The sequence below is a fragment of the Urtica dioica genome, chromosome 4 (genome assembly GCF_054948205.1).
Source record: "Urtica dioica subsp. dioica isolate 48M chromosome 4, U.dioica_male_clone48M_v1_H2, whole genome shotgun sequence".
Taxonomy (NCBI): domain Eukaryota; kingdom Viridiplantae; phylum Streptophyta; class Magnoliopsida; order Rosales; family Urticaceae; genus Urtica; species Urtica dioica.
The window spans coordinates 47,348,527-47,374,929 of NC_142759.1; the positions used below are offsets into that span (position 1 = coordinate 47,348,527).

The 26,403-nt window shown below is 45.3% G+C and overlaps 1 protein-coding gene across 1 annotated transcript; it reads left to right on the forward strand.

Annotated features, from left to right (window-relative positions):
- Positions 1 to 2,254: 2,254 nt before the first annotated feature.
- Positions 2,255 to 3,862, forward strand: LOC149401719 (NAC domain-containing protein 72-like). Its single transcript, XM_089611122.1, has 3 exons — positions 2,255 to 2,562; positions 2,655 to 2,923; positions 3,020 to 3,862. The coding sequence occupies exons 1-3, from the start codon at positions 2,382 to 2,384 to the stop codon at positions 3,578 to 3,580; spliced, it is 1,011 nt and encodes a 336-aa protein (XP_089467248.1). The 5' UTR covers positions 2,255 to 2,381; the 3' UTR covers positions 3,581 to 3,862.
- The last annotated feature ends 22,541 nt before the right edge of the window (positions 3,863 to 26,403 follow it).

Here is a 26,403-nt window from a genome sequence, read left to right on the forward strand (position 1 = left end):
AACATATGAGTAAGACATGTAATCGAATTACATGGCCAACAACTCTCATATTTATTTAATTTTAGGTGTGTATGAGTGATAATACAAAAGATTTTTATATTTATCTGGTCTCTATATATATATATACATATATATATATATATGCTTTTGTATGATTGGTTAATAATGCTCTCTTAATATATATACACATATATATATATATATATATATATATATTTACATAATTTGATGCAAGAGGTTTCGGTCAATATTAATTGTAACGGAAGTGGATGAGATATCATAAGCATTTTAAGATGATTGTTGATCAAATAATCTATAATACTTATTTCAGTTGCATCACATGTGACAACAGGCCTTATGAGTGATATGCTATAATTGATCTAATACATACAGGCAAGGCATGGACTTCATAACAAATTAACAATATAAAATATTATATGTACTTACTTCTTAAGGAACAAAAGGAATCTAGATATTTAGTTAGTATCGACTCATCATTTAAAATCGCATAGTAAGAAGAATATATATGATTGAAGAGAAATAAAAAAGAAAAAGAAGAATTAGAAGAGACAAAAGTAGTACTGTGTCAAAATCAACATAAAATAAAATACCGAACTAAATTATAATATGGTGATTTGTTTGTGATTTTTTTATACAGGTGTACATATCCGAAGACTTCCACGGTTTAACCAGATAGCTCGAACTTTTTTATATAAAAGATCTCGCAAGCCAAATCACCTCAGATCATTATTTTTTTCCCGCGACAGGTGTACATTTCTATTTTCAGATTTGTTTTATTTCTAGAACAGATCCTACCGTAAACGTTTTACGCGTGTCCGCAGATTAAGAGCCATATATCAAAAGATCCAATCTGCACGTGTCGAAATGATAATCTAAAAGCTTCAAAAGTTCTAAGTTCTAAGTTCTAACTTCAAAGAGCTCATTTAAATTAGGTATCAATTGACCGACCTTTATTTTCTCTCCTTTAAGATTTTTTCAGACTCTGACTATTACGAAATCGCAATAAATAAAAAAGTAACGGAAAAACAAGAATCACTCTACGTGCAAGCCATTTTGACCTTTCATATTAATAATAGATTCTATTAATTAAATTATATATATTGTTCTTTTATTTCCTATCCACTATAGACTATACTCCAAAAACTAAAGGAAAGGCGAAAAATGACCGCGAATTAAAATCGTCCATGTTTCACAAAATAAAAAATACAAATATTCAGAAAAAAGATTTAGTACTTTCAACGTTTGACCTAATTCACTAATTTTTTTATACACGTATAAAATAAAACTTGTAAGCTAGATCTAAAGTTGTTGATGAGTGAAAGAAACTCTAATTCCATACACACCACACAAATCACACGTACGTACGCTCCACAGAAGAAAAAAAATTATAATTGCAAAAGCGTGACATGACGATGCTGACGTGTGACGAGAAACTAAGCCACGTTGATAATGAAACTTTTTTTGTTTTTCCTTTCGATATCACACCTTTGTCATTTTGACGAAAATTCCAGCCTAACTCATCCACGAAACTAATCCTGCGTTGTGACACGTGTTAAACTCTCCGTCTCCGACGGCCGATGGACCACCTTTACCACACGCGTGAGAAACGCTTGCACACCATCAAATGTTTTACTTTTACCTTTATTTATAAATAATAATAATAATTTTAATAATAATAATAATAATAATAATAATAATAACAAACTGCGCACTAAGAAACAAAAGTATACAGCTGTTAATTAATATGGTCAAACTTTACGCTCAGAAATAAATTAACAAAAGAAAAACGAAACATAAAAATCATCTATAGTTCTATACTATCTTACAATTTACCGTCCGATGAAAAAAAAAAAATTTGGAGAAACGAGTGCAAAATTTGGGGAGAGAAAAACATTCTAGAAGGTTTAGTGAGCAAGGGACACGCGGTGGACTCTCATGGAGGTGAGTCACAACACAAGAGTGTGATATCGATATGGTTCAATGCACCGAAACAGAGAGAGAGAAAAGCGATTAATCCGATCGTCACCGGATAAGGTCGGCCGCAGAATGAATGAATACGTCCAACTTATGAAAAAGGCGTGATTGAGCACGTGGCCAATTTCAATTAGCTGTAAACTTAAGTCGGTCCCACTAAAACCAACCAATCGTATTAAGACAAGGACGACCGTACTTATCCCGCTACCCTCCCCCACTCCCTATATATAACCGGCCAAATGTGGGTAATTGAAAAAAGAAAAAGATTTAATACCTCAATACAATAAAAATCTAGATCTTTTCTCTCTCTCTCTCTCTCTCTCTCTCTCTCTCTCTTCGAAACCCAGCCGCAAAAAAAGAACAGAAAAGAAAAAAGAAAAGCCAAAATGGGAGTCGCAGAAACAGACCCGCTTTCTCAGCTAAGCTTGCCACCAGGATTTCGCTTCTTTCCAAGCGACGAAGAGCTTCTAGTACAATACTTGTGCCGCAAAGTCGCCGGTCACCATTTCAGCCTCCCAATCATCGCCGAAATCGATCTCTACAAGTTCGATCCTTGGGTTTTGCCGAGTAAGTCCATCTTTTATTACGCATATCTACTCTTCTTTCTCCACACAATTGTATTCATAGCTGATCTAGTTAGTTGAATGTAATTATTTCAGGCAAGGCGATATTCGGGGAAAAAGAGTGGTACTTCTTCAGCCCTCGGGACCGGAAATACCCGAACGGGTCACGACCGAACCGGGTGGCAGGAACCGGGTACTGGAAAGCCACCGGGACCGACAAGGTCATCACCACCGAAGGTCGCAGAGTTGGGATTAAGAAAGCGCTGGTCTTCTATATCGGCAAAGCTCCAAAAGGAACCAAGACTAATTGGATCATGCACGAGTATCGCCTCTTCGAACCTTCAAGAAAAACCGGTAGCACTAAGGTAATACTCTCTATCAATCTCCTAGTCTTGGCCTTTTTTCATTCATCTAATAAACTTATTAATTTTTTCTTTGATTTTTTGTTGTTGTTGTTGTAGTTGGATGAATGGGTTCTGTGCCGGATATACAAGAAGAATTCGGGTTCGGGTGCTCTGAAGACGATGGGATTGAGCGGAAAAGAACAGAAATACAGCCACGACGGTTCATCTTCGTCGTCCTCTTCACACCTCGACGAAGTCCTCGAATCTCTACCGTCGATCGACGAACGTTACCTCCCTCTGCCACGTGTCAACTCCTTAAAGGCTCTCGCCGGTGGCGAGGACAAGCTAGCGGGCCTTCTGAAGCTGGGCTCAGGAAACTTCGATTGGGCCACTCTCGCCGGGCTGGCTCCTGGGCCCGAGCCCGCTCCGGCCCAGCAGTCTTTTGCCGGGCTCGGACACGGTGACGTGTACGTCCCTTCGGTCCCGTCATTTCGCCACGTGGAAGAGGAGGTTCAGAGCGGCTTCAGGACTCAGCAGAGACTAGCTGATCAGCAGCTTAACACCAATAACAACAACTCCGGGTTCTTTCAGCAGAACTCTCAGGGGTTTGCCATGTCATCGGACCCGTACGGGTTCCGGTTCCCGGGTCATCCCAGCGGGTACGGATACGGGCGATGAAGGGTTTAGTTCAAATTCAAAAGGAGTTTAGAGAAATGCGTAGGGATGGATAGTTAGTGTTTGGTGATTTTGGTTTTGTGAAGGATTGGCATTTCTGTAAATATCTGAGATTCTTTGGTGGCTAACGTTCTAGACAGAAAATGGGAGGATGGAAATGGGTGAAATTGACTTTGGCCCCATCTTCTTTCACTTTTTAGCTTTTGTTAGCTTAGTTCGCCACAAACTCGATGTATCGTTGTAAAATACATATTCAAAGGACATAGTGATCAATAATTCACGATATGGTACACGTCGTTTTGGAATTAAGATAACTTTTGTGCACAGTACGAAAATTATCGGCTTCCATCGTTATCTTTTCTTGCAATCGTGATCTGATTGGTATACATATATTTGCCAGACTTTTCAAGGTTGATCTATTATAATAAAATAAAATAACATCTTTTTTTTTTAAGGATAAAATAGTATCTTTGATGAGCGCACAAATATACGGCGGTAGTGATCTAATCTAAAGAGCTGTTTTAATTTTTATGTTATTTCACATAGATTATTTTTTTAGAAGTGTTAACTCTTATTTCCCCTGTATCAAGCTTTGGAGTGCATACACAGGAATGATAACAAACAACACAAAAGTGCACACATATGTTTTTTCTTCATTTCTTTTGTATATATATTCTATTGCAGAAATACCTCAGCTTCATTTACGAAAGAGATAAATATGGTTAAAATTACAAATGAAAAACCTGAGGTGTTGATTTACACAGCCGATTAATACTGGATATCAAAGATTCATGAATAGTAGGACTAAATTCTTGAACTAAGAGCCAACCAAGACAATCGGGTCATAAAGAGAGTATTCATGGTTTTTATTTTTATTTTGGACTCTAAAAGAGAAGTGATCATATAGTTGTGATACATAAACCTCACCTAATACAAGTTATCTAGTTTCACATAATATATATATATATATACATATATATATATATATATATATTTAAAATTACCATGCCATGAAAACTTATTATGTACACGCGTTGATGAATGTGCTGTAGCTAGTTCACAAGCTTACTTAACCAATAGGTCTCCAAATTTCTCTCGATTTCAAGTCCTTGAAGAAATCTGTTCTAGACGAATGTAATGATTTGAAATCTTTTCGATGCATTGCTAATTTTCATTCTATATTTTCTTTTCCATTTGAAACTAGGGAAAATCGAATCCTAGAGCTAATAATAAAGTTGTTTTCCTTGGCTGTCCAAAAGATGTTAAACGATGTACAACTTGGTTGATTGATGATGTGCAATCAACCTATTAGTCCTAGCTCAAGGGTATTAGTGAAATCTGCAACGATAAATAAATGTGCACTTAATTTTCGCATTAATGGTGAACTATTATAAATCTATGCATCTTTGTTCTGTGTTATTCGGTTTTTATGGTTTAGGTTGGATTTAAGGCTTAAATCCTAATGATACAAGCTAATTAACAACTTGACTAATGCAACACCGATACATGATGGGACTAGGACAAGAGAAGATCCAGCTTAGAAGAGAACCAAGAAGAAGAACTAGTTGAAGAAGTAGGATGAGGCCATAAATGATTAAATGAAGTCTTTTAAGATGGAGTGAGGCCTTAATTGGAAAAGCCCGTGTACAAATGAATGGCTTATTGCAAAAGAATATTCTAAAGCAGATAGAGCATAAATTATCATGTAGAGTTATCATCTATATGGATCATTCTTATGGAAACAACAATCACGGATTTTTTAAGGGGCGAATGGTGACCATCGATCACAGGTGGAATTTCGTTCAACATTTGACCACCTAAAAAAGTGCAAATTTTGTAGTAAGAGGTTTTGATATGTGTGAGAAATGCTTTTATCACTAATGGTGATATAATCTTCACCCACACACGCGCGCATACATATGTTTTTTTAAAGGGTATATATATAGGGCTGCCCTAGACATAGTGAGGTCTTAAGCAAAAATCAATAATTAGGCCTTAATTTTCTTCAAGCAAATAGTCCATAATTTTACATCATTTAGCATTTTGATCACAATTTTTTTTTTGGGCTAAGTTTTGGTCTATAATATATTGATTTCGTAACATTTTACTCCATTTATTATTATTTAACACCTAAACCGTTTAAACATATTTTCAAATTAAAATATCTTATTATATTATAAAAGAAACTAATCAAATTATATTTTAACCATTAAAACACTAAATAAAGATTAAAAAATAGACTATTAGTGCACTGTTTTATTAAACAGTTAAACTCATTATAATAAATAAAAAATGGCAATTATAAAAAAAAGTTGAATGTTATAAAACTTGTGACGTGAATATTATTGAATAAGGATATTGACTATATAAATGATAGGATCGAACAATATGGAATAATAATAGGATACCAGTCTCAATTTTCATATACACAAAATAATAATAATAATAATAATAGCATTGGATACAACATTGGAATGGAAGAATAGAAATTTAGAAAGTTTGTTAAAGTTAACAAAAAATACAGAACTTTGTTCTAATAAAAAAAAAACTGAGTAAATATAAGGCACAATTAATTAAAAAAAAAATAGAGCACGTACAGGAAAACAAAAGTAGTTGTTTTATGGGAAGAAAAGATGTATTTTTTTTCTATATATATATAGAAAGGAAAGATGTTTGAGAGAGAGAGCGAGAGCAGTACATAAGCGAGAGAGAGAGCATTAAACAAATGAGAGGTTTTTCAAAATGGACATTTTTTTAGCTTATTATTTTTTAAACAATTGATGCCTTAAGCAGTGGGTTAAATGGCCTATTAGTGTGTGTGTGTGTGTGTGTATATATATATATATATATATATATAATAGTTACTAAAAATAATTTATGCCTATGTTTTTTTTTATTACATCCGTATTATTTTGTGCGTTTCATGAGTTATTTTCTAATATAATTTAGTATTCGTTTTTTTGGGGCCACAATGGGTATTGATGTACGATATTTCCTTTAGTTTAATCTTATCTCTTAATTGAGGTTTGAGTTTACATATATTATCTACACTATTATGGTCGTATATCCATTATACCGATGGGAATATACCATTCAAATTTGCGCATGTTGAACTGAATCTGATCACCAACTTGTATGAAAAAGGGAACAATGATGGAAAAACAAATTGAGTTTACAACTAATTTTATTTAGAAAATTTTCCATAGAAAATGGTCTATTGAGTTGAAAAGTTTGACCGTGTTCGGTTACTTGCATATTAAGCAAAATATATCTCTGTTATGTTAGAATAAAAACAAAAGTAACCATAAAGAAAAAAAAAAAGTAATTAAAATTAACTGGATTTGTTTAGCACACCATCTGAACTAACCATTTCATCCGAACTGTTTCATTATAAATTGACCATTTGAACTGTTCATTTAAAATGTCATTCGAGAAGTTACGTAAATAAAACCATTCAAACAAAAAATTGATAAATTAGCGTTTGGTTATCAGTATCTAAATGATATATGATGTAAGTGATGTAAAAACTTAAAAACTGAGAAAAATTACTCGTAATAAGCCGCTTAAGATTTATAAATTGCAAAATACCCAATTTTTTTTTAATTATTTTTATTTGACCTAAATTTGTACATGTATATTTCATAATCAATTAATTTGAAGCTTACGTAGTTTTAGTGCATTTATTTGTTATAAATATTTTTAAATACATAATCAAATAATATATTTTAAAAAAATTAATACGTAATAACTAATATATATTAAATGGTGGATGTTTTTACGAGATAATTAAGTTAGTAGGCAACAGCCCACCGTCCTATAAAAAAATAGGCAAAGATTCATTTTATCAAGAAAATAGTCATCAAGCCAAAGTAAATTCCATTAACTGTTTTAGTTAATTTAATTTACTTCAACTTGGTAGGTTATTTTTTTAATAAAATAAAATTTTAACTAGAATCTTAAATGAAGAAAGGGGATTGACTAATCGCAACAAATTCTTCTATTTTTAATAAGTTTAATTTACTTATTTATTATAATTCAAATAATAGTTAAATTGTCATTTAAAAATAGTCATTTAAATAAGTTGAATGCTTTCTAATTTTTTTTCTCAAAACACAAATTTATTTAATCTAGCTATTAACTTAAATGATAATAACTTATTAATGATATGTCAAACATAGTGAATATTTTTTTATGTAGCTTTCTGAAACAGGGAATGTGTTTAGCATGGTTTTTGTCTTAAACTTTATAACGTTATATAATCTGAAGACAAAACTATATACAATTCATGTACAGTAGTACATAACAGATGTATATATTATAGCTATACATAACAGAGAGAGTAATGGAAAATATTATTTATACACAAATATATGAGCTGCATAGCAACGGGCAACATACTGCATCCCATTTCTCTTTCTCTCCAAGAATGGGAACGTGTATAATATATTATAATAGTTCTCGTATTTATTTGACTCGAATAATCTATTGGAAAACTTCAGACGAAATAAGTTCGTGCTTTACATTTAAAAATGGACGAGTTTATATACCGCGGCGTTGCTGCGGGAGTTTTCTTTTGCAGTTTGATAAATTAATAACGTAATGAGCAAATGAAACATTATATTTTTTTTTGTATCCATATAAAACACATAATAATATATTTTATGCTATATATATATTATGTGTATAGAAATGCAGCATCAAGAGTTCCACTTTGAGTACTCAATATTTTTTTTTACTTTTTACTTTATAACAATTGAGATCAAATTATAAATTGTTTGATAAACTAACGTTCACGATTTAAATTTAGAAAATATATAAACTTATTTATTACATTTCTTTTAGCATTTTAACTAACATAAGAAAATCTTTATTAGACACATATTATATACATAAGTTGAAACTATTATAGTATTTCTATTTATGTACTTGATCCTTGACGCATTATGTATGCACATTAACACCATTATGCATCAAAATAAATATGTCGATCTCATTTTTCGTCCTGCTATCCTTAAATTATTGTACAAATACTATCCATTTTGCATCTTTTATAAAAGGAAAAATTGTACAAAATAACCATTTATAAAATTGTGCATAATTTTTATTTTATTTTATCAAGATAAGATATGTTGTTGCTTACATTTTGCACTCATGATGTCTAAATTTAGCTAGAAGTATAAATCGATATATTTTTAATGTAACATCGGTGTCACAACCAACAAAATAATATATTTTAAACACTCTTAAGTAAATATTTAAATTTCGTTTACTACTAAGATATAACTTTGATAAAAAAAAAAACACATCATAGTAACTATTTCAATTTTATGTGCTAACCAAATTAATTAGATACTGTTATATAACAGTACCTTGAAAATTTTTACCAAAATTTTCTATTGTAGGGTAATTACTTTAATTATTTATTTAATGTTGTATTTTTTTATGACATTTAAAAATTACAGTTAAATATTCATGATTTTAGAGATTTATCAAATAAATGTAGCAAATATATTTTATTTAGACATGTATCCTAATTTGTTACACATTATAGCGCTGACTGACCGTTATATATTTATATGTGTATATATATATATATATATATATATATATATATATATATATATATATCTGTTTAGACGGATTTATAATATTGGATTATCCTCATCCCCATGTAGAGCTATAAATTGTGCTTGACATATAATAATTTAACCCACACACTGAAGAGTAGTTTACTAAAGTTTCATTTTGTATGTCTAATATATTTTTAATGCTTATGTAAATATTATTAACAAAAAAAAAAACCATAAGTGGGCAGCTAGTGGGAAAGAGAGTAATTTGACAATAGTTTTTTGTGAAATCACATTAACTTAGAAAGTGTGAGTGACAGATTTAAAATAAATTTAAAGGGACAAAATAATAGTTTACATTAATTACGGTGGAGCCTATGGTAATGAAAGAAAAAATGTTAACAGGCAAAAGCTACTTGGAGAGTAAACACAGTGAGACCATCCGTTTTTAATTTTTTTTTATTATCGAAATATCTCATCTATTTAAATGAATTAATATAGTTTTTAGTGGGACACACTCATAGTGTTGCAATTTTTAATTGGGAAAAAAATTTCTACAGTAGCCTCTTATAGTATATATATAATGTTTAAGTACTTATTATGGTTCTATATAAAAATAATTTAAAAATAAAAAAAGTAATTATTGAAAAGGCGAATTTCTTTATAGTTATCACATGCACATGAATTGGTGACGGATCTAGGTAGGGACGGCCAATGCCTCCCCTTAATTTTTGAAAATTATCTTTTTAACCTCACATTTTAATACTTTTTTTTATAATTTTACCCCTAGATTTTACTAATAATTATGTTTTTGACCCAAATTTGTAAGTTTTTTTTCAATAATGCCCCTCCTAAAAAATATTTCTCAAATTTGCCCCCCCTTTGATTGAAATCCTGGCTCGGCACATCTATAGCAGCCATATTATGTTTAAGAAGCAATATAAGATTTCTTATTTATATAATTATTCACACGAAACTTTTACCATTAAAAAACTAGGTTCTAAATATACTGGCAATTTTGATGAAGAATGAAAAACAAGCTATGCGTGCGCGTGCTTCACCACTGATACCTCCTTGTAACTTCATATCTTATTCCGTATATAGGCAAAGTAAAGAATATGCCAGAAGTCAATAGTTGAAAGATAATATATTGGTTGCGAATCAGAGTCTTTTTGTTTGTATGGAAAAAGGTTGGATTAGTATAATGATTATTTAGGATCTCATACTATTCGTGGCATATAAATAGTTGCCGCGTTAAGACTTGACTGATATACGTAATGATGTCTGCACTTACGTCACATAATTCTCATGTGAAATCAATGCTTTTTTTTTTTTTTTTTTTTGGACCAAATCAATGCTTTCTTTTTAGTGAAAATATATAGAGTACCCCTCGTGTTTAATCGAAATGGGAGATTTATCCCCTCTATTTTTAGAAATATCAGACATATCCCTTCAGTTTAATATAAATGAAATATACATCCCCTAAAAAAATGTTATATTACAAATATCGCCATTTTCGTTTATTTTTTACAAAAAAATAATTTGAACTCCTCAAAATACCCTTCATAGAATAAATATTTATTTACTATTTTATTAAAAAAAATCAAAATCTCTCTTTATATAAAAAAAACCTTAACTTTTTATAAAGAAATTTTTTTAATTTAATTTTTTTGTATATAGAATAGAAGATAAAAAATTATTTCATTAATTTAAGGGATTTCAAATTATTTTTTTGTAAAAAATAAACGAAAATTGTGATATTTGTAATATAACATTTTTTAGGGGATGTATTTGTCATTTATATTAAACTGAAGGGATATGTCTGATATTTCTAGAAATAGAGGGGATAAATCTCGCATTTCGATTAAACACAAGGGATACTCTTGATATTTTCCCTTCTTTTTAAAACTTGACAGTGATTAAATTGCAGTTTTTGAAACTTGACAGTGATTAAATTGCAGTTTTTGTAATACATGTTTGCCTTGAAATTATAATTTCCTTCGATTATAGTCAATTGGTCGACAACGTTTATGTTAAAATAACTCCTGTAATTAATTCATACGTATAATTTTGATTTGTTATAGGTTTAATACTTGAATTAAATATTTTTTTAATTATATTGTTACTATTTAGATACTTATCTCCTATTTAAGTAGTAAAATAAATAATTACTAGATAAAAGACAATTTGCAAAAATCCTTTGAAAATAATTATCAACGAAAATAATATAATAAAACAAGGAAAAACGTAGATAGAATATTAAACCGAGTAAAAGAAATGACACACAAAACCTTAACCGAAAAAAGAAAAAAATAGGTATCGTCTGAGCTCGTTAGATGATCTCCTTAAAACAATATTACTCTCCCACTGAGTGCTGAAAATAATGAGCAAGAACTTCCCATGATACAACGACGATGAGACGAATGGTGCACCACAACGTACAACTCCGGTGAATAGAACTCTATGTCAGAACCTACAACCGGACTGCAGAGAAAAACAAACACGAATTTCTGAGGGAGAGAATAAATTGTTTGAAGTCTTGCTTAAGTGTTATCAAATGAGAGCATACGACCTCTTTATATAGGCGAAACCAAAGTCCAAAACCCTTCAACAATACCCACAGCCATTAAGGCATGGTTACAACATTTGAAAACGTTCAGACAATAACAACAGTAGTAATGTACGTTATGCACATTCAAAGCTCACTATGAAGGCCTTAGATGCACGGTTACTGTTGTCGCACGAAAATGAACAACTATTGAATACCTCGGGCGGTTCAATCCAAGGCCGGACCAAGTGATCGCACCCGGGCCAAGAGTGTGAACTCGAAAGTCTCGAGCTAGGTTTTCTCCGATCAACCCGCCTCTCGGAAGAGGGAAGGGGTGAGGAGGAGGAGTGACCGTGCCTTGTGTGTCGGCTGCCTACGTACCCGTGCGTGGGATCAGGTCAGAACGTAGTTCAAGCGTGTGAAACGCAGTATGAGACGTGGAACCTTGGTGGAGAAGCGTGCTCAACGAAGGAGACGAGGCGCGGAGGAGTCCTCAGCGGCGTCTCAGAACTTCGGAGATCGCGTATGCATCTAGCGTGTTAGACGCGCAAAGGGACTCTAGTCGAGAACCCTAGGGGCATACTTGAGCACCGGGAGGCGTTCGGTCAGAGGGAGCGACGTCCGGGAAGTCCCCGTGAGTGCTTCGGAACCTCTGCGAACGAGAGAGACTTGCGAGAATGCTTCAGGCCAAATATGGCATCTGTTGTCGGCCCGTCTCGGACCGACGAAGAAGAAGGCATCGCTTCGACCCACGAGACCGGCGTGAGGCCTTTGACGGCGAGACCTTGCCTCAGCCATTGGCCGGCCCAAACCAATGGCCGGCCCAAGGTTCAGCCGGCCATATGCTCAGCCGGCCCAAGGGTCAGCCGGCCCGTGGCCGGTCCAAAGGTCAGCCGGCCAATGGCCGGCCATATGCTCAGCCGGCCCACGGCCGGGCTAAAGGTCAGCCGGCCCACGGCCGGCCCAAAGGTCATCTAGCCATGCAGTTTGCTCGGCCAATGGCCGAGTGAACCCTAGATCCGGCCTTCCTCCAGAGCCGGCCTTGATCCAGAGCCGGCCTTCCTCCAGAGCCGGCCTTCCTCCAGAGCTGGCCTTGCTCCAGAGCCGGCCTTGCTCCAGAGCCGGCCTTGCTCCAGAGCCGGCCTTCCTCCAGAGCCGGCCTTCCTCCAGAGCCGGCCTTGCTCCAGAGCCGGCCTTCCTCCAGAGCCAGCCTTCCTCAGAGCCGGCCTTCCTCAGAGCCGGCCTTCCTCCAGAGTCGGCCTTCCTCAGAGCCGGCCTTCCTCAGAGCCGGCCTTCCTCCAGAGCCGGCCTTCGGCCAAGGGGACGCCCAAAGCATCCCTTGGTCGCCTATAAATACCAGGGCCCCTCCCCTGGTCCAGGTAATCCAACTTTGAGTCCCGAAACGCCGCCGAACTCATACTTCGCTCGTTTCGCTCACCTTTGGCTTCTCACCACCTCTAAACCTCTATAATCCACCTCAATCCCACTAATGTTGAGCGTCGGAGAGGTAAACAGAGGCACCCCCTCTGTTTTCCCTTCTTAGCTCACGGTTCTCCTATCTTTTTCAGGTATTCCGGCGAGCTCAAACACCATTGATAGCTAAGGGAAGACTTGGGATACCAAGTCCGACACGCTCGAGTCAAGGCGAGGCCACTTGGTCCGGCCTTGGGTCTAACCGCCTTTGACTCCTAAATCGTTGTCCAAAAAACAGCGACAACATTTTGGCGCTAGAAGGAGGGGACCTCGACGCTCTCCCTTCCATTCCTCTATCACTACACCTACGACTCTCGAGAGATGAGTCATGTGCTTGCCACCTCCGTGGGCGCCTGAGCGACTAGCTCGAGGCACGGCCTCCAAAGCTCTGCGCACGGTCTCGAAGGGCAACCTCATGATAATGAGAGCCAGCCCCGAGACCCGACAAATGACCCCGAGGCCGCAGTCCGAGAGGACACGGCTCGAAGGCTCGCCGAGCTCCTAGACCGCCCCGGCGTCACCGGTGCGCTCATCGCTGACCTCCTCGACTCCAACGACGTCGACGACATCAACCACGAGACCAACCTCGACCACGCTGTTCACGAAAGGGGACGCACGTGCACGCTTCCAAGGGGACACCCTCGGGCGACCGCGCCGAGACGTCAACTTTCTGATGAGCACGCGCACGCGCCCTCGAGGGGACACCCTCGGGCGACCACGTCAAGGCGTCAAAGGTCGCGCAATACCCGAGGACGCTCAGTCTCGAGGTCCCGAGAGGGACGCTCCAAGCTCACCATCCGCGTCCAAAACCCTTGTGAAGGTGACAACGTCGATGGTCGCGGCCTCCGCCAAAGGCGTCGCTTGAATGACACGTCCTTAACAAGGGTGATAGGGACGGCCTCCGGAGACTTGAGAGATCGCCTCAGCTCTCAAAGAGAGGATCACGAGTTCGACTTGAGAGAAAAACTCGACGCTCAACGCGAGACCGCGATCGTCTTGGGGCAGCGACCACCCAACATTGATCGAGCACCAGACCAAAAGCGCGCAGCCGCGCTTGTGATACCGGCCGTTGGTCCCGAGTCACGAAGGAAAAGGCGCCGGAGGGGTCAAGTCCCTAGTGACCACCCTTCTCCAACCCCGAAGTAATCCTTCGTCCCGCTCAACACAACGCCCGATCGGATCCTGAGCTTACGCCGCAATGAGCTGGGAAGCCCCGCTCCACTCACAAAGGACCCCGCGAAGCGAGATCGAAGTAGGTTCTGCGAATACCACAAAGATCACGGGCACGTGACGATCGAATGCTACCAGCTTAAGAAGCGAATTGATTCCCTAATTCGAGGTGGGAACTTCAAGGAGTTCGTCGCATCTGCTAGCAAGCCATGATTGTCGCTTTTATTTCGAAAATGTAATTTCTTCTTTTTTCAAAGAAGGCCAAGTGCCATGACTACCTGTAACGACCCCCTTTATTGCAATAAAAAAGTTATTCTACACATGACAACCTTTTTGTATACCTCCAACACAAGAGTTTCTTGGCCTTCGTCTCACAAACGCAAGAAACTCGGGGGGCTAACAGGGATCAATGCTTAATCAAAAACAACTCAACAACAACTCAAAAAAAATATAATAATAAAGTCTCAAGGGGCCGATGGTTAGGCTGGAGGTCCCAAAGAAAGACTTCTCACGTAACTCCTCGAGATGAGTTCATTCCTCGAGTCGAGTTTCGAATCCGCAAGTCGACCGATAATCCTCGTGCCGACTCTTCACGTGGCTCCTCGTGCAGGCTCTACATGAGTCCTCGAGTTGAGTCCGAGTCCGCGAGTCGACTGATACTCATCGTGCCGATTCTTCACGTGGCTCCTCGTGCAGGCTCTACATGAGTCCTCGAGTTGAGTCCGAATCCACGAGTCGACTGATACTCCTCGTGCCGACTCTAACAAATGGTTGGGATTTCGAGCTCGTCGCCTCGCCTGGTCGAGCTCGTCACCTCGCCTGGTCGAGCTCGTCACCTCGCTTGGTCGAGCTCGTCACCTCGCCTGGTCGAGCTCGCCACCTCGCCTGGTCGAGCTCGCCACCTCGCCTGGTCGAGCTCGTCACCTCGCCTGGTCGAGCTCGTCACCTCGCCTGGTCGAGCTCGCCACCTCGCCTGGTCGAGCTCGTCACCTCGCCTGGTCGAGCTCGTCACCTCGCCTGGTCGAGCTCGCCACCTCGCCTGGTCGAGCTCGTCACCTCGCCTGGTCGAGCTCGTCACCTCGCCTGGTCGAGCTCGTCACCTCGCCTGGACGAGCTCGTCACTTCGTCTGGACGAGCTCGTCACTTCGTCTAGTCGAGCTCGCCACTTCGTCCAGTCGAGCTCGCCACTTCGTCTAGTCGAGCTCGCCACTTCGTCTAGTCGAGCTGGAGCGACTTCATCACTTCGTCCAAACGTCTTTGGATTCGGTTCGTCAGTTCACCCAAACGTGTTAGGCCAACTCTCTCGAAACAGAAAACAAATAATAATAATAGTAAAGTCTCAAGGGGTAGATGGTTAGGCCGGAGGTCCCAAAGAGAGACTCCCCACGTAACTCCTCGAGATAAGTACATTCCTCGAGTCGAGTTCGAGTCCACGAGTCGACCGATACCTCTCGTGCCGACTCTTCACATATCTCCTCGAGACGAGCACATTCCTCGAGTCGAGCTCCGAGTCCGCGAGTCGACCGATACTCCTCGCATCGACTCTTCACGAAACTCCTCGTGCAGGCTCTACGTGAGTCCTCGAGTCGAGTTCGAGTCCACGAGTCGACCGATACCTCTCGTGCCGACTCTTCACATATCTCCTCGAGACGAGCTCATTCCTCAAGTCGAGCTCCGAGTCCGCAAGTCGACCGATACTCCTCGCGCCGACTCTTCACGAAACTCCTCGTGCAGGCTCTACATGAGTCCTCGAGTCGAGTTCGAGTCCACGAGTCGACCGATACTCCTCGTGCCGACTCTTCACGAAACTCCTCGTGCAGGCTCTACATGAGTCCTCGAGTCGAGTTCGAGTCCGCGAGTCGACCGATACTCCTCGCGCCGACTCTTCACGAAACTCCTCGTGCAGGCTCTACGTGAGTCCTCGAGTCGAGTTCGAGTCCACGAGTCGACCGATACCTCTCGTGCCGACTCTTCACATATCTCCTCGAGACGAGCTCATCCCTCGAGTTGAGCTCCGAGTCCGCGAGTCGACCGATACTCCTCGCGCCGACTCTTCACGAAACTCCTCGCGCAGGCTCTACATGAGTCCTCGAGTCGAGTTCGAGTCCGCGAGTCGACCGATACTCCTCGCACCGACTCTTCACGGAACTCCTCGTGCAGGCTCTACATAAGCCCTCGAGCCGAGTTCGAGTCCACGAGTCGACTGATACTCCTCATGCCGACTCTTCACACGTCTCCTCGAGACGAGCTCATTCCTCGAGTCGAGCTCCGAGTCCGCGAGTCGACCGATACTCCTCGCGCCGACTCTTCACGAAACTCCTTGTGCAGGCTCTACGTGAGTCCTCGAGTCGAGTTCGAATCCACGAGTCGACCGATACTCCTCCTGCCGACTTCACATGCCTCCCCGAGACGAGTTCATTCCTCGAGTTGAGTATCGAGTCCACAAGCCAACTAACCACTCCTCGTGCAGGCTCTACATGAGCCCTCGAGTTGTGTCCCGAGTCCACAAGTCAACTAACTACTCCTCGTGCAGGCTCTACGTGAGTCCTCGAGTTGAGTCCCGAGTCCGCGCTCGCCGCCCAGCTCGTGAGCCGAAAGGCAACGATGGGTTCAAAGGCTTGCGTCCGCTGGGCGTATCTGGTCTAGCCAGCGTCCACGGGAAACCTCGCCACGCAAATGTGGCACCGCGCTCGCTGCCCAGCTCGTGAGCCGAAAGGCAGCGAGTTTCAAATGGGTTTCAAAGGCTTGCGTTCGCCGGGCGTATCTGGTCTAGCCAGTGTCCACGGGAAACCTCGTCACACGAATGTGGCATCGCGCTCGCCGCCCAGCTCGTGAGCCAAAAGGCAACGATGGGTTCAAAGGCTTGCGTCCGCTGGGCGTATCTGGTCTAGCCAGCGTCCACGGGAAACCTCGCCACGCAAATGTGGCACCGCACTCGCCGCCCAGCTCGTGAGCTAAAAGGAAACGATGGGTTCAAAGGCTTGCGTCCGCTGGGCGTATCTGGTCTAGCCAACGTCCACGGGAAACCTGGCCACACAAATGTGGCATCGCGCTCGCCGCCCAGCTCGTGAGCCGAAAGGCAGCGAGTTACAAATGGGTTTCAAAGGCTTGCGTCCGCCAGGACGTATCTGGTCTAGCCAGCGTCCACGGGAAACCTCGCCACGCGAATGTGGCACCGCGCTCGCCGCCCAGCTCGTGAGCCGAAAGGCAGCGAGTCACAAATGGGTTTCAAAGGCTTGCGTCTGCCGGACGTATCTGGTCTAGCCAGCGTCCACGGGAAACCTGGCCACACGAATGTGGCATCGCGCTCGCCGCCCAGCTCGTGCGCCGATAGGCAGCGAGTTACAAATGGGTTTCAAAGGCTTGCGTCCGCCAGGCGTATCTGGTCTAGCCAGCGTCCACGGGAAACCTGGCCACACAAATGTGGCACCGCGCTCGCCGCCCAGCTCGTGCGTCGATAAGCAGCGAGTCACAAATGGGTTTCAAAGGCCTGCGTCCACCGGGCGTACCTGGTCTAGCCACCGTCCGCGGAAAACCCAATCACGCAAATGTGACACCAACGCCCCCCGGGGCCCAAGCCGTGCAAATCGATCGCGCCTTCATTGGTAAGTCGAGAAAACAAGCCGCGCACAACAAAGCCGTGCAAATCTATCACGCCTTCATTGGTAGGTCGAGAAAACAAGCCGCGCACAACAAAGCCGTGCAAATCGATCACGCCTTCATTGGTAGGTCGAGAAAATAAGTCGCGCACAACGAAGCCGTGCAAATCGATCACGCCTTCATTGGTAGGTCGAGAAAATAAGTCGCGCACAACAAAGACGTGCAAATCGATTACGCCTTCGTTGGTAAGTCGAGAAAATAAGCCACACGCAACAAAGGCCGTCCCTCGCGACGCGCCAAAGTCGTCCCCCACGACGCACGAAAGTCGTTCCTCGCAATGCGCCGAAGTCGTTCTAGAACGTACTCACAAACTCGAGAGCGGTCGTCTGAAGTCCGCATATCGACGTGATTCTTGAGTTTCTGCTCGACCCACGCTCGACCAGAAACTCGGGGGGCCAATGTTGTCGGCCCGTCTCGGACCGACGAAGAAGAAGGCATCACTTCGACCCACGAGGCCGGCTTGAGACCTTTGACGGCGAGACCTTGCCTCAGCCATTGGCCGGCCCAAACCAATGGCCGGACGAAGGTTCAGCCGGCCAATGGCCGGCCATATGCTCAGCCGGCCCAAGGGTCAGCCGGCCCGTGGCCGGCCCAAAGGTCAGCCGGCCAATGGCCGGCCATATGCTCAGTCGGCCCACGGCCGGGCCAAAGGTCAGCCGGCCCACGGCCGGCCCAAAGGTCATCTAGCCATGCACTTCGCTCGGCCAATGGCCGAGTGAACCTCCCAGCAGTTCACTCGGCCAATGGTCGAGTGAACCCTAGAGCCGGCCTTCCTCCAGAGCCGGCCTTGCTCCAGAGCCGGCCTTCCTCCAGAGCCGGCCTTGCTCCAGAGCCGGCCTTGCTCCAGAGCCGGCCTTCCTCCAGAGCCGGCCTTCCTCCAGAGCCGGCCTTCCTCCAGAGCCGGCCTTGCTCCAGAGCCGGCCTTCCTCCAGAGCCGGCCTTCCTCCAGAGCCGGCCTTGCTCCAGAGCCGGCCTTGCTCCAGAGCCGGCCTTGCTCCAGAGCCGGCCTTGCTCCAGAGCCGGCCTTCCTCCAGAGCCGGCCTTCCTCCAGAGCCGGCCTTGCTCCAGAGCCGGCCTTCCTCCAGAGCCGGCCTTCCTCAGAGCCGGCCTTCCTCCAGGGCCGGCCTTCCTCCAAAGCCGGCCTTCCTCAGAGCCGGCCTTCCTCCAGAGCCGGCCTTCAGCCAAGGGGACGCCCAAAGCATCCCTTGGTCGCCTATAAATACCAGGGCCCCTCCTCTGGTCCAGGTAATCCAACTTTGAGTCCCGAAACGCTGCCGAACTCATATTTCGCTCGTTTCGCTCAACTTTGGCTTCTCACCACCTCTAAACCTCTATAATCCATCTCAATCCCACTAATGTTGAGCGTCAGAGAGGTAAACAGAGGTACCCCCTCTGTTTTCCCTTCTTAGCTCACGCTTATCCTATCTTTTTTAGGTATTCCGGCGAGCTCAAACACCATTGACAGCTAAGGGAAGACTTGGGATACCAAGTCCGACACGCTCGAGTCAAGGCGAGGCCACTTGGTCCGGCCTTGGGTCTAACCGCCTTTGACTCCTAAATTGTTGTCCGAAAAACAGCGACAACAGCATCAAGAGAAGCAGAGGAGACTGAGAAATCGAGCGTATCGATAGGAGATGAAGGGATGACTTCCCCCTCAGTGAGAGGGGGTTTATATAGGTGTTTGAGGTCCTTAAGAGGGTCCTTCATCGTCCATGTGGGGACTAGGGACGTGCAAATTTTCAAGTGGAGGCACACAAGAGGCAGCGGCGCACCACGCGCGGCGCGCGACCCGCGGCGCGCGGTCTGCGCCGCTCTGCACGCGACGCGTCTCTGCCTGGGCGCGGCGCACGGTGTGGCGGGCGCGGCGTGTGGTGTGGCTAGCGCGGCGCGCGCTGGGCAGCGCCTTCGTGGGTTTTTCGCGATCGTCGTCCTTTCGGGCCCGTTGAGCTATTGTGGGCTTTGCATTTTGGGTTTGTTACATGAATGTAGCTATTCGACAGATGGGATCAGAGTCAAGGCTCAACTCGAAGCTCGACTCGAGGAGTCTGACTCAAGGCTCGACTCGAGGAGCGAAGCTCGACTAGAGGAGACTGACTCAAGGCTCGACTCGAGGAGACTGACTCAAGGCTCGACTCGAGGAGTGAAGTTCGACTCGAGGAGACTGACTCAAGGCTAGACTCGAGGAGCGAAGCTCGACTCGAGGAGACTGACTCAAGGCTCGACTCGAGGAGCGAAGCTCAACTCGAGGAGACTGACTCAAGGCTCGACTCGAGGAGCGAAGCTCGACTTGAGGAGACTGACTCAAGGCTCGACTCGAGGAGCGAAGCTCTACTCGAGGAGACTGACTCAAGGCTCGACTCGAGGAGCGAAGCTCGACTCGAGGAGACTGACTCAAGGCTCGAGTCAAGGAGCGAGGCTCGACTCGAGGAGCCGATTCATGTCTCGACTCGAGGGGCTAGGCTCGACTCAAGGAGTCAAGAGTTTGGGGCGAGGGCTTGAAGGCTTGCCACTCTTCAGGGCCTCCGGCCTGACCATCGGCCCTTTGAGCGACGTGTCTTCTTGATGTCTCGGGTTTTCCGAAAACGACGGACAACATTAGGCCCCCAAGTTCGTCGCTCGGGAGGTTCCCGGCGATGAACTTTTTGTCTTTTTGGTTGGGTGTTTGAGGAAATTTTTTTTTTAAATTCCGTCACCCAAGGAAATTTTTTTTTCCGTGTAGCCGTGCGGCGCGCGCCCTGGATGGCGCGGCGCGCGGTCTGAGCGGCGCGACCCGCACGGCGCGTGGTCTTGTCGCGCGGTGCGCCCCTTGCGTGGGGCCGGTTTGCTTCGCGCGGGGAAATTCGACTTTTTTTGGAGGTTTTCCTCCGTTTTTCTCCTTGTGGGAGTAGGATTTGGACTCCTACCCCCCAGGAGTCTATAAATAAGCCTCCCCCTCTCTCCCATTCCTCCACATTATTTTTTCTCTTTTTCTCTACACTTTTTTTTCTTTTCTACCGCTTGCATTATGGATGTTCCTTCCCTTTTCTCAACTGAGAGTCTCGAGATTGATTTCTCTCTCTTGTTTCAGGATTCTGAACATGTAGAGGATGACCTCTTCGCAGGATTAGGGGAAGTTCCTCTGCACGTGGAAGAGAATCCAAGTGGAGTAGAGCAGTGGCTCGAAGAAGGCGAGCTGGGCGTGACCGTGCCCGTTCCTCAGCCTCAAGAGGAGTGTGCGCCGGATGGGCGCGTCTCAAGTGGGTGGGTCGATCATCCCGCATGCGGGGATCCTGCTCATCGCCTCGTGATCAACTTGGTTGGCAAGGGAGCTCACGACAGGACCTGCCTCGACGCGTCAAAGTCCAACTTGGACTCTCTTAGCATGCGGGGAGATATTACGGGCGTGGATGCAGCGACTCCGCTAGAGTCGGTCCTCGACGAGATTGACTGCGTGGACGATTTTGGTCCCGAGTCTGAAGATCCCGGAGGTGATTCAGAGACATGTCCGCGGGCCAAAGGCCTCGCACCGGAGCGTCCCGAAGGGCCGTCGGCAGCTGCCGCGGCTGTGCCGGAGGGCAGAGGCCCTTCCGTAGAGCCAGGGGGTGCTCACCCCGAGACCCCTGACGCAGAGGCGATAGTGTTGGCGAGATTGCTTGCTAGGACGAAGTGGTATCCCGAGGAGGGCTTTGCTGCTCCCGAGGGTTTCGATTGTTCGGGGGTCGATGCTTCGAGCTCGCTCACCTACCGAACATTCATTGGTCTCAGGGAGGTATTTGCCATTCCATCGTCCGCGGTGCTCCTCCGTCCCTTACAGGGTGACCGTCCTTTCCGTCCTCGCCTTGGATTTGCCGCAGTTTCGGTTGCGAGTCTCACCTGCGGGTTGCGGTTGCCGTTCCAACCCATCGTCTAGCAGCTCCTCGCACGACTGGGGGTGCATGCTTGCCAGATGAGTCCAGCGTTTTACCGCATCGTGGCGATGTGTCACATGGAGTGGCATTGCCAGACCGAGCGAGTGATGACCTTAGCGACTTTCGCAATCTCATCGCGGTCTTCCCTGCGCCCGGGCAGCCCGGTTTCTTCATGGCCCGCGATCGTCGGAACACTAAGCTGATCACGGACTCGGAGAAGTGTAATCGAAGACCGTGGGTGTGGGTCTCGGTGGAGGCTTTTGGCAACGCCCCGCTTCGGTTTGGTCCCTTGGCCGAGTTTTCTGCTGACGCGGGGGCCGATGATCTCGACTTTGTGATGGAGATCCGGGGAATGTCGGAGGCTCGGAAGGGTGTTGAACGATTTCGTTCGCCTGAGCTGATGGCTTCCAACGGGTGGTTCCCGCCTTTTCCTCCTAGCCATGGCGGCAGTCAGCGGACCGAGAGTGCTCCCAGCGCCATGTCATCTCCCTCGAGCGGCGGTCTTCCAGGTATTCCGACTTTCACTCTTTCTGTTTTTTGCTTTTAGTTTAGGATTTTGACTTTGTCTTTTTTGTAGCCTCCTCGGCTAGGGCGAGGGCTCGAGCGCGCTTAGCGAAGGCTTCCCGGGACCCGAAGTCGTTGGCGACGGTCCGTTCTCGGATTGCCGCGTGGAATGGTCGGGAGAGACCCGATACCGATCATCCAACGGAGAGCGGCCCTCGCGCGACCCTCCTCCTCAGCTCTACCAGACACGTCTTCGGACTCGAAGCGCGTAAATTTGATGGTCGACGTGGAGGCCGCGGAGGTTAGGGGGAATGTTCCCTGGGTCTTGCTAAATCTTCGATGAAGATGTGGAAGAGCGTCGTGGCCAGCAGCGACGTGGAGTTCTTTCGTCACGGCGTTTCTGACGCTCAGAGAGTGAGTTTCTCATGCCTTGTTTGTTTTAGGGCTTTGTCTTTTACTGAATTGTCTTTTTGCCTTCTCAGGTGCTTGCTCGAGCGACCCGGGGCGAAAAGATCCTTCACGACCTCATCAGACGGATGAACCTTGCCCAAGAGGAGCTTGCTCAAGCGAAGTCTCAGCTGGCCCGTGCCGAGCGAGGTTCTCACTCGCAGGCAGAGTTTGCGAGTCTCCGCGAGCAGCTCCAAGAGGCTCGCGTGGAATTGGGAGTTACCCGCGGCAAATGCGACCGTGCTCAGTCGGCGGTGGCGAAGATGGCTGAGGAGCTAACGGCAGAACGTCAAGCTCTCGAAGTGGCAACTCGATCGACGGACGTCTTCCGAAGCGAGGTGCAGGACCTTCGACGCCAGTTGGAATCGCGCACAGAAGAAATAGGTATTCTTCAGGGCCAACTTACATCGAGCGAAGCTGCCCGTGTTCAAGTGGAGCGTGAGCGCGACTCCTTGGCGGAGGAGGTGGCTCGGGTCACCGCGGAGAAAGTTGCGGCGGAACAGCATGCGTCCGACCTTCAGGAGGACTTCGACGTCGGAGTCGAGGAGGCAAGACATGCGACGGCGATGGAGTGTCGGGACGCCACGGCTACCGAGAATGTTTCTCGGGGGATCACCTTCCGCTTCTTGACTCGTTGTTCCCACCACTCGACGGGGCTGATCCTGTAGGCAACGATCCTGCCGAGTGACATATGTTCTTTATTATTTTTCTCGCGCAAGTGTTTAGCGCACGCTTTCTTTTAGGTTTTTCCATTCAGCGCACTTGTTTTAGCGCTTGCTTACTAGGATTTTTCCCTTCAGCACACTTGTTTTAGCGCATGCTTTCTAGGATTTTTGGGGCAGTTGCCCTTTTCTTTTGTGAGATATTATTTATTTTCATGAACGTTTTCGCTTATTCATTTTTTATGGCATGTTTAGATAGGCAAGTGTTTGTGTCAGCAGGATACCTCTTCAGGCGCGCCAGTCGCTCGGATGGTCTGCGTTCTGTAAGTTTTTCGACTGCGAGTTAGCCATGCTATGTGGGCACCTTACGTGTGCCGGGTAGGTGTCTTAATTGCGCCATGTAGGCGTCTTACGTGCGCCATGTAGACGTCTTAGGTGCGCCATGTAGGCGTCTTAAGTTGCGCCATGTAGGCGTCTAACGTGCGCCATGTAGGCGTCTTAAGTTGCGCCATGTAGGCGTCTTACGTGCGCCGTGTAGGCGTCTTACGTGCGCCGTGTAGGCATCTTAATTGCGCCATGTAGGCGTCTTAGGTGCGCCATGTAGGCGTCTTAAGTTGCGCCATGTAGGCGTCTTATGTACGCCATGTAGGCGTCTTAGGTGCGTCTCGAGGGACGACTTGGTTGCGCCATGTAGGCGTCTTACGTGCGTCTCGAGGGACGACTTGGTTGCGCCATGTAGGCGTCTTACGTGCGCCATGTAGGCGTCTTAGGTGCGCCATGTAGGCGTCTTGAGTTGCGCCATATAGGCGTCTTAGGTGAGTCTCGAGAGACGACTTGGTTGCGCCATGTAGGCGTCTTACGTGCGCCATGTAGGCGTCTTAGGTGCGCCATGTAGGCATCTTAAGTGCGCCACGTAGGCGTCTTAAGTGTGCCATGTAGGCGTCTTAGGTGCGCCATGTAGGCGTCTTACGTGCGCCATGTAGGCGTCTTAGGTGCGCCATGTAGGCGTCTTAAGTTGCGCCATGTAGGTATCTTACGTGCGCCATGTAGGCGTCTTAGTTGCGCCATGTAGGCGTCTTACGTGCGCCATGTAGGCGTCTTAAGTGCGCTATGTAGGCGTCTTAGGTGCGGCATGTAGGCATCTTAGGTCCACCATGTAGGCGTCTTACGTGCGCCATGTAGGCGTCTTACGTGCGCCATGTAGGCGTCTTAAGTGCGCTATGTAGGCGTCTTAGGTGCGGCATGTAGGCATCTTAGGTGCACCATGTAGGCGTCTTACGTGCGCCATGTAGGCGTCTTAAGTTGCGCCATGTAGGCGTCTTACGTGCGCCATGTAGGCGTCTTAGGTGCGTCTCGAGGGACGACTTGGTTGCGCCATGTAGGCGTCTTACGTGCGTCTCGAGGGACGACTTGGTTGCACCATGTAGGCGTCTTACGAATTTTTTGGTGGAGCGTGTTCTTTTGAGGGTTTCTTACCATTGCTAGCCCTCCCAAGTTTTAGGGTTATAAGTTTAATTTTTTATAACCGGAAAACTTGCACAAAACGAAATTTGAAACGGAAAACTCGAGTTTTATTACGTTTGCGAAAAATTTGCAAGAGATTTGAAATCCTAAAACATTGGCTCGTAGGCCTTATTGAAAATGGGAAATAAAAGCGATAAAAACGTGGGGAACGCTAGCTATTGGTAGTACTTCCTCAAGTGTTCCGCATTCCATGGGTGGCGAATCGGAGTTCCGTCTGTGTGCTCGATGTAGTATGTCCCGTCGTGAATGACTTTTCGGACTCTATAGGGACCTTCCCAGTTCGGGCCTAGGACGCCGGCGCCTTGAACTTGTGTATTCTGGAAAACTCGTCTGAGTACGAGGCTTCCGACGGCAAAGGTTCGCCTTTTGATCTTGGAGTTGTAGTATCTTTCGACCTTGCGCTTCTGTGCGGCGAGGCGTCTGAATGCTTCCGATCTCTTTTCGTCGATCAAATCCAACTCCAGGCGCATGGCCTCGTTGTTGTTTGCTTCATCGAACATATCGACATCGGAACGTGGGTATCTCGTTTCGATCGGAACCACGGCCTCGATCCCATACGCGAGGGAGAATGGCGTTTCACCGGTGGCATTTCGCGCGGTCGTCCGGTAAGCCCATAGGACGAATGGCAATTCCTCGGCCCAGGCGCCCTTTTTATCTTCGAGCTTCTTTTTAAGATTGCCCTTGATAGTCTTGTTGACTGCTTCGACCTGGCCGTTGCCCTGAGGGTGACGCGGCGAGGAGAAGGTCTTGCTGATCTTTAGCTGATCGCAGATATCTCTTACTCGTGCGTTGTCGAATCGGGCGCCATTGTCGGTCACGATCGAGGCAGGGATACCGTGCCTGCATATGATGCTTTTCCAGATGAAGTTTGTCGTGTTTGCTTCAGTTATTCTGGCAAGCGGCTCGGCCTCTACCCACTTAGTGAAGTAGTCAATGGCGATAATGGCATATTCGTATTGCCTTGGCGCTCTAGGGAGCTTGCCAATGATGTCCACGCCCCATTTAGCAAAGGGACGTGGGACAACGATGCTGCTTAATGGGGTCGGAGGCTGTCGCGGAATTTCCGTGAAGCGCTGGCATTTGTCGCAACGCCTTGCCCATTCGCAAGCATCTCGCTTCATGGTAGGCCAGAAATAGCCTTGTTTAAGCGCTTTGAGCGCGAGGGAAGTTCCAGCGGCGTGGTTCCCACAGATGCCCTCATGAATTTCGCGGAGGACTTTGGTCGACTCGACGCTATTGAGGCATCGGAGCAGCGGTGTTGAGTAACCGCGCTTATAGAGTACGCCTTCTCGGAGCGTGTATTTGGATGCTAAGGCCCTCAGCTTATCGGCTTCTTTGCGGTCTTCGGGGAGTTCTCTTCTTCGCAGAAACTCGATAATCGAGT